The sequence below is a fragment of the Peromyscus eremicus genome, chromosome 7 (assembly GCF_949786415.1).
Source record: "Peromyscus eremicus chromosome 7, PerEre_H2_v1, whole genome shotgun sequence".
In the NCBI taxonomy this organism is placed as follows: domain Eukaryota; kingdom Metazoa; phylum Chordata; class Mammalia; order Rodentia; family Cricetidae; genus Peromyscus; species Peromyscus eremicus.
The window spans coordinates 96540755-96549756 of record NC_081422.1 but is presented as its reverse complement, the minus strand read 5'-3'; the positions used below and the strand labels follow the sequence as shown (position 1 = coordinate 96549756).

General features: G+C 55.2%; 1 protein-coding gene across 1 annotated transcript in view; it reads left to right on the top strand.

The window, feature by feature from the left end:
- The first annotated feature begins 405 nt into the window (after positions 1–405).
- Positions 406–9002, top strand: part of Ephb1 (EPH receptor B1) — a 456415-nt gene continuing 447818 nt past the window's right edge. The window contains exon 1 of the mRNA XM_059268461.1: positions 406–812. Coding sequence (XP_059124444.1) covers positions 755–812 — 58 coding nt within the window. The 5' untranslated portion in view covers positions 406–754. The remainder of the gene's footprint in view (positions 813–9002) is intronic.

Genomic DNA, 9002 nt, shown 5'->3' with positions numbered 1-9002 from the left:
CAAAACTCAACAATAAACAAAACTGATCAGCAAAATGCTATTGAGAGGAGGCACGCTGCATAGGAGTAGTCAGGAGTAGCTCTGCGGTGGCTGTAAAAGTTAAGGGACCTCAATTGACTTCTTGCCTGAGCCCCCTCCTTTCCAGCCTGGGGAGATAGGGTGCGAGGATGCAGTTCTTGAATTTCACCACGAGGGGGAGCGCGGTCCCCTCCTAGCGCCTTCCCAACCCTCCCGCACAGCCTTGCAAGCAAAAGTTTTTCTTAAACTAACAATGCCAGTGTAAGGAGGTGCTCGCGCCTGATTGGATGAGGGAATTTTGCAGGTTTGATTCCTTGATTGGACAGGAGGTGTTAGGGGTGGAGAGAGAGCTGATGGTGGGGGATCCCGCTCCCTCCCCCGTCAGTCTGGCCCGCTCTGTCCTCCCGTAGGCTCCGCTGTAGCTCGCAATGTGACACCAGGACGCACACGCTCTCGCGCGCTCTCCCAGGCTCGCTCTCCCTCACCCTCTCTCACACACGCACGCACACACCCACCTCTCCCATAAACACACACACACACATGCACACCCACATCCACGCGCGCCCGCACCGCCCCACGCGCGCACACTCCCGCCCACGCCCACGCCGCGCTCCGGGGAGTCCGGTCCCGGCCAGAGCGAGAAAGGACACGGAGAAGCCACCCGCCGGGAGCGCAGCGGCGCCCCGGGACGCGGCGCGTCTCGGCTCGGGCTCGGCCTGGGGGCCGCTGGCCGGCGATGGCCCTGGATTGCCTGCTGCTGCTCCTCCTGGCATCTGCAGTGGCCGCGATGGAAGGTAACGTACCCTTCGTGGCGCAACTTGGTGGCTGCCAGCTGCCAGTTCCCGGGTGTCGCACGCTTCTCGGGGCTCCTTTGGTTGCTCGGCGTAGTCAGGCATCCTGGTGCCTGAGGGCAAGGATGTCCCAGAGCCTGGGAGGAGACGGGGCACCGGGTTGGGGCGGTACCCACAGGTATGCCCCGGGCCGACCCTGGGCACCCGCCGCTGGTTCGCAGAGTCTCCATGCTCCGCGCCCCGGTGCTCCCAGACACCACGATCCCCGGACATCTCCGACTCGGAGAGCTCGGAGCCCGCTGCATTGCGGTGCAAGCTCCTTAGCTCCGGGAGAAGCTGGTCTGGGAAGGGATACCTCGGGCCACGGGGCTCCTAGAGTCGGCACCTTCGGCTCTTTCATTGCCGGGCCTGGATGCGCTGGCGAGCGGTGGCGCGCCGCCTCCCTTTCCTAGCTCGCTCGCAGTCTGATGCTCGGGACTCTGGGCTCGGCAGGCTAGAGCTGCGCGCGGGGGATCAGAGAAGCTTTGAGCCGGTACCCTGCAAGTGGCTGGCAAGCAAGGGGGGCCAAGTCCATTGACCGCACCCTGGGGGGGGGGGATCAGTCTGAGAACCTGCGGGGCTACAATCTTCCAGAGACAGCAAGAGCGAGGTGGACACATTTCTCGCCTTCTGAGCTTTGGAGCAGGGGTGGGCTGGGGTGAGTGCCGATCCTGCCTAAACTCATCTCCAGGAGAAGAGACTGCGTGGTTGCGAGCCCACTAGCAGCGACACCATCCCTGCTGGCTCAGCGTGGTTGTGCCTCCGGCTGGTGTCCAGCCAAACCCGCTCAGCGGACCCCTTGCGGGGCGCACCCGGGAGCTCAGGCACTCAAGGCGCTCGCGAATCCCTGTGGGAAATCCCTGCTCGCCTCCCCGCCTCCCGCCCCCTTCCCCGCCCCCAATCTTCCCAGCTGAGCTGCGGTGCCCGCCACCTCCTGGGGGGGCATCTCGGCAGGGGAGCAGAGTTAGTTAGCTGGAAGGGAGCAACTCTGGGGTGAGGTTCCGTCACTTCTGCTCCACTCCCCGATGGATCCGGAGGTCGCTTGCCAGGCGGACTCCACCCGGACACACGGGGTGGAAGGGTCGCAGCTCCCGGTTTCCCCTGCTGCGTTTCCATCTGAGAGGTCGCTTGCCAGGCTGACTCCGCCGCCGGGTAGCGGGTTCCAGGTGAACTGACTCGCTCAGTTGAAACTCCATGCCAATATTGGTCCAGTGTCCCTGACCCTTCCAGAAAGCACTGCTCCTTTCCAAGAGAAGCGGGCATACCCCCACGCCCCACCGGGTCACAGCAGCGAAGATGTCTTAGCCATGGCAAAGACTACCGCCACTGCCCGGTACCTGTGGTTATGGTGAGGAGAGGAGCAGGGACTAATGTATACAGAAAGCTTTCTCTCGCTTTCCCCAAGGTGGCTTTTTGTTTGCCCTCGGCTTCCTGCTGCCCTGCCAGGCTGCCGGTCTTCGTGTGTGTGTGTGTGTGTGTGTGTGTGTGTGTGTGTGTGTGTGACTTTTGGATTGTGCAGGGTTTAGACTGGCATGGAGTGTGGTCAGCGCCCCAGCGTAGGCTTGTGGTTGACTCATCGGGAGACACGTGCAGAAGCAGTTGAAATAGAAAGGGATAGATAACAACCCCGCAACAAAGCCAGGCGAGAGCAACTGCAAGGCGGGGTGGCCTACAGGACTGTGTGGGCTGGGGTGGCTGGCGACACTTCGGTCTGAGGCTGCTCAGGTCTGCCGCTCTTAGCGCCTCTGCAGGGTCGAGGATTCGGTCTCAGAGAGCAGATGGATGTCCACTTTAGGAAGTCTGCTCTTGGCTTTGAGTCTCAATAGATGAAGGAGGGGACATATATATAGGTGAAATAGTTTGCAAAGCAGTGTATGGAACAAATCGGGCACCAGGACACATTCCTCCCCAAACACTTTTCTTTTTCCCCCCACTAGCCCCTTTGCCTTCGCGATGGAGCTACGCACGGGTGCCATTGTGTACGCTCAGCTTGGTGTACAGGGCTGTGTCACCCAGGCCTGCTGGCAGGATCCACTTCAGAGCTGTGGCCTCCTCTCGGTGTAGGGTTGGGGGGACTTTACCAGTTGCTTGACAGGAAAGCCTTATTCTGTGGTTTGAAAATCTCTGTAAGGGTTAAAAGAAATACCACATTCAGCAGAATATTCAAGCGGCGCCTTGTCCCTGCTAAGCGTGCAGGGGTAGAACACACCATTCGCTCCCTCTTTTTCTCCAATGACAACAGGCAGGTTCATTTTCTCCTCTCCACACACAGAGCCGCCTTCCCGCCTGCCTGCCCGCCTGCCTGGGTTGGGGCCAGCCTCATTTGGTTTGTGATGAGTACAGAATAATTCTCAGAGGAGTGGATCAATGAGCTGCCTACCCAGACCGCAGGCCCTCCCCAAACTCTGCTCCGGGGGAAGGCAGTGTTCTTGGTGATCTCAGCCACTTGTGTGTCTGTCTTCTTCCTGGGAGCTCTGGGCTGGATTTCGGGCAGGTTCTCAGTTTAAGCTGGGGCAGGCGCAAAAGAGCCGCGTCTGTCATGTGTGGTCCAGATGGGGAGATGTGGGCCAAGGAAGGCAGGTCCTTATGTGACCTATGGCTGGGTGAAGGAAGGAAGGCAGGAGAGAAAGAAGGGAGGGAGGGAGGGAGGGAGGGAAGGAGGGAGAGAGGGAGGGAGGGAGGGAGGGGGAAATAGCTGGTGTGTTCCAGGCTCTTCTCTACCTTGTCTAACAGAGGGGGCAAGGGCTGGGTGGGGGTGGAGGGGCTCTCATTTGCATGCCACCAGGCAGGAAGCTGGTTGGCCCTTCTGTGGGAAAAGCAGACTGAAGGAGAGCCATCCCTCCCTCCTCCCTCCTCCCTCCTGCCTGTCTCCCTACAGCCAGTGTGCTCTGTGAGGTGGGGGAGGATACAAGCAGCGCAGGGTAAAGGCTTGCTGGGCTTCCTGGGTTGGCTTTCAGAGGGGAGTGAGATGGATGGGGAAAGCTGCTGACACCCTCTGGGCTTCTGGACCCCGACAAACCCTTGCTTCTCCCAGCCTCTGCCTTTTCATCCCAGTCAGGACCCATGAAGCCAGAGCATGGCCTCTGGCTTTTTGTCCCTAACTCTGTCCCTTGGAGACTATCACCCAGACCCCCTGGCTTCAGTGCCCTGCACTATCCAGTAGATTTCAGGCCTACCCACTCCAGCCTTAGATGCTGGGACCAGAGGTATCCATTCTGAGAACATATTCTGTACTATGTTAAAAAGAGATACTACTGAGATTAAAAAGACACTTGTATATTAAGTTGAAAAAACCATCTATAGCTAGTCTGAAAGAGTTCTCTGCAGCATGAAGACTGAAGAAAATCATGTTATTCTAGCATGGGAAAGAGAGACAATTTTTGAAACTCCAAAGAGGCACAGCCACTGCAGGCAGGGCTTCTAAGATGTCTGGAAGCCTGTGTATGCCCAAGCAACTTGCTGAAAGTTCTTGGCTCCAAGTTCAGAAGGTTTGGATGAGTTCTGGACATTTGGACTTTGTGTAGGTTTCCTAGAAGATGCCGGTGCACATGCCTCCTGAAAACGCAGGTCCACATCAGAGTGCAATCTAAAATTTGGGCAGATTTTACTTCAGTCTGCACTGACTGAGTTGGAATGGCTTGGGTATCTGCAGTTTTAGCAAAATGCTCGATGGTTGAGAGACAGACAGCCTGATGCCAGTAGATTTCGAAAGTGCTGGTGAGAAGTATTCTGATACCCAACCCCCAACCCCTCCCTCAGTTTTTACAAACCCTACCAAATAGGTCTTATTTTTACTGTCAAGACCTGTCCCATTTTATAGATGAGAAGCCTGAGACACAAACAATTCAATAAAGACATGTGCCTGGTAAGTGGTTGAGCGCGGCAGTCAGGTTGTAGGGTCTGTACTCTTACCCACACTGCCTCATTCCACCTTAAAGCATAGAGTGTGCATGTAGGAGGTTCAGCCTGCCGTCATGGGCGGGTCAAGCTTGGGGCCGGCTCAACCAGTGGCTGTTGGGGTCTTCACTGACCAGTGGGGATTCCAGGTTTCCACAGAAGAGAAGAGATGAGTGAAATGATTCAACACTGAAGATGAAGAACTAGCCCCCACAAAGCTCCCCTGTGCCTCTCCTCTGGACACACAGAGACCAATGTCTCAAAGGAGATGGCCCAGGCCCTTACCTGTCACCACATGACCATCTGGAGCACACCTCTCACCTGGCTTCCAGGAGTCGATGTCCTTGGAGAAACTCCTTTTATTTCTCCCTCTTCTGCACTAGCCACTTAAGGAACCTGAATATTTCTATTAAATTTTCCTGTCTCCAAAGATGGTGGAGAAACAGAGCATTGGATGTCTGCCCTTCTGAGGAAATTACTATAATAATAAAGTAATGCCTTGGGAGAGATTTCATATTTAAAAGAAAAATTTTGCATGTGAAATGCCTCCCTCTGTCTGCAGATTCCGTTTCGGTTGCAGTCCTAGGTGGGGCCTTTGGCTTAGTGTTCAACTGCACTGAAAGGGGCCCTGAGTGGCTGGCTCAGGGACTTCTGCACCATCAAAACCCCTGATGCTTTAGGATCATCTTGCTGAGTTGTTGGTCACATCTCTGAAGGTTAAATCATAAAGGACACATCTTCCAGGGAGGCCTAGAGGACAGTGAATGGGTCCTTTGTGTATGGAAATCTACTTTCCGTTGAAACCAAGGCTGAGGAATCAGTCAGATGCATGATCACACTCCCCTTCCCCATGCCTTGGTTTCTTCAATGTTGAGTCAGACTGGGAGGGAGGGCCATGTAGAGAGAAGAGCAGAAACACAGAGCTGGCCTCAGCTGAAGCAGTGGTAGGCAGATTGATAACTTCAAACAAAGTCCTAGGAGTGGCAAGGTGACCCCCAGGGAACTGAGGCTAGGGCATGGATCCTCACAGGCATTTGAGAATTCTGTTGTGCTCATCTCAGACATTCGATGTCTGGGTATCCTAGACTAATAAGGAAAAGGAACTTGGTTAGGGTCAAGAAGGGCCCAGCACTCCCATGGGGACCCTATCCTCAAGGAACCTCAGCTGCAAGTTTAGGCAGTGCAGGCAATATGGTGTCATGGTCCCCACCGGCACCATGGGGGAATGATCTGCCAGGTGCCTCTCAGTTCTGTTAGATGTCTTTATCTCAGATTTCTTCAGTGAGTTTTCATCTCCATCTCAGCCCAGCAAATGGGTCCGTTGTTACTTTCTGTGATGCTGTGACAAAAACAGCTGACACAGATGATGTAAAGCAGGAAACACTTATTTTTCTCATGGTTTGGGAGGACTCATTCACCTTCAGGGGAAGGGAGGCTTGTGGAGCGGTCCACGTCATGATGGAGGGAGAGGATGCTCTGAGGAGGGCTAGCCTTGTCCTCTCCCCTCTCCCCTCCTTTCCCCAGGTCAGTGCCCTCAGCCCAGAGCACCACCCACAGTCAGGGTGGATGCTCCCCCATCAGTTAATATTCTCTGGAGAAGCAGACACACTCCATTGTCTCATCAACCCCTTAGCAAATCTAATCAGGTTGGCCATGCATTCACCCTCACGGGCACATCTCATTCTGCCGTAGCGGTCCACTCCCACCCCGAGCATCTTCTTCAGGTGCTCTCTTACTTTCTAGCAAGTGTGGATGGGAGTGTTAGGGAAAGATGCCCTCAGCTGACGACCAGGGGACCTTCACTAGACTCTAATGGCCCTGCTGGTGACTCGAGCAACAGGGTGGCATACTCGTGAAAGGGGACAAAAGGGATGGAGGAGCAGGCCCTGCTTCTCTCTCTGTCGCCCCGCACAGATGTTTCCCCAGGTCAGGTGAAATCTCTGCAGCTGCAGACAACACCATTAACAACTGCTTAAGGAGGCCACTGGTAGAAGGCTCCCCCAGCGTTCTCTGTGGCAGAACTGGGCCAATGTGAAAACATCTAGGAGATTTCCCGAGAATTACCAGGACTCATTTCTGCCCACAGATTGCACCTGAGGCCTGTGTCTCTCATCTCTCCCCTCTGCTTTCTGGCAGCAAGTGACAAAATGACTGATTTGAATTTAACCTCTTTGCTCTGCTTCTCTGTCCCCTGGTGGAGGTGATAATGAGCAGAGAAATGGGCAGAGGTGGGTGGTCAGGAGGGGCGTGGGCAAGCAGAGGAGAGCAGGGGCCTTAACACTAGCTTCCAAGGTTTCTGCACTGGAAAGACAGACACACTCCATCGTTTGCTTAAGGGGTTACTAAAGCTCGAGAGAGCGTGCGGCAGGTGCGCCTCCTCTGCGGTCTCCACACAATGGAGGCAGAAGAAGAGACAAGATTTAGGCAGGAGACAGACTGTCCTGGAACCACCCAGCCTGGTGGTGCTACAGGCAGAACTGGACTGTGTTCGCACCCACTCACAGAACGCTTGCCCCATGTGTGGATGTATATGCCCTCAGCATCTGGGGGTCTGTTCTGGGGTACAGGTGAGGAGGGAGCTAAGGCCTGCACAGGTTAACTGCCTTCAGCTAAGAGCCCAACTGATTTGCTAAATTCTCAACGTGGCACCCTTTCTACTTATCATTGCTTTTGTGTGGATTAAAATCGGGAGCTTTTACTTCTAAACCATGAACCTTTTGCCCCTTGTCCTGCCCGATGCCATTTAAGGTCCCAGATGGCCACTCTTTCTGTGTCTGATATTGGGTCTCTTCTCACTGTGGAGAGCAGCCCCAGCTGTTCTGTAGGCTGGAGAACAACCTCAGGGTTTATGTCTCCCGTTTGCATGCTCCTTCCAAGAACCTCACCTTACCCCTGGGGTCACAGATTGGTTTCTTTTGCCACAGGTCCTCTGGGTCTTGTCTTCGTTGAGTTCAGGAGCTCAAAGGCAGCGTGGAATCCAGTAGTCAGGGGTGGTGGTGGTGGTGGTGGTATGTGTGTGTGTGTGGCGGCGGCGGCGGGGGGTGGAGTGGGGTGGGGTTGGCACTGTGCAGGTTTCCTGGGGCTCTGTCCACGGTCTCACCAACAAAAGCAGGGCCTGAGGTAGATGGGTGCCCCTGTTTCTTCCTGAGGGCCTTGCCCTACCTGTCTCAGCCTAGGCCCTGAGGTTCCCTGACTCCCTAACAACTCCCTTTCCTCTGGGGAGCTGCAGACTTCAAAGGGAGGCACTGGATGGAGAACCTCAGCTCTGGATGTGGGAAATCCCTCAGCATCTCACTCTCTGGCCAGTGGCTTGTCCTCTGAGGGTCATGGCTGCAGACAGGACCAGCAGGAAGATGGGCAGTGGCAGCAGAGAGGCTGCCTTATCTGAGAGCCACAGCTGGGCGCTGCAGTTAATTGTTCTCAGCTTCCCCTCTGCGTTTCTCCAGCACATCAGCATAAGGCCTTGGCCTTTGTCTCTCTTACTGATGCTGAGGGAGGCTGGAGCTGGGAGGGGAGCTGGGGGAGCGGGGAGGGGCCTCATTCCAGGTGCTCTTGAACCTGTTTCTGCTCCTGAACTAGGCTGTCTGCTGTTCTCGTTCTCGTCACAGGACTAGAAGCCCCTCCAGGGTTTCTCCATCTCTGAGGATGAGTGCACTACAGAAACAGGGGTAATCAGTAAGCTTGGAGGAAAAGAATAGGGTGTCAGCATCACCAGAAAGTTCATTAAGTTTGTAGGAAGTACCAGGAGGTCACTGCTGAGAACATACTCTGGGTGTCTCAGACCATGACTTGGTAATTGGTGTCAGCATAGTCACACCACATGTGTGAGTCCCTTGTTGGTTCCCTGGTGCTTTCAGGACCCAAGAAAGACCCTTCACCATCCAGACTCTTCCTTTCCTTACCACCCACTGTCCCCCAGTACTGCCCTCTCCAGCTCCCATACAGGCAGGCTCACATGGATACACGGGCATTACAGGCTTTGAATGCCTGCTGCGCTTTTTCCCCCCTTGAGAGATCATCTGACCCCGTGCTGGGGTGTGCCTCTAGGGCTTCAGATGTGTTTGTTGAGTTCCTCACTGATCTCTTCCAGGCTAAACCTAAGCTGTTCTTCTGGATTCACCCTGGTGGACCCCTCTCCTTGAAAGTATCCCTTGCCCCAGGGTCCTATTGCAGCCCCCTCTGCCTCCCTCTGCCCATCCCACACAGCTCTATGAAGCCTTGAGGATGGAGGCACCATCTCTCAGCTATCTTCATAGC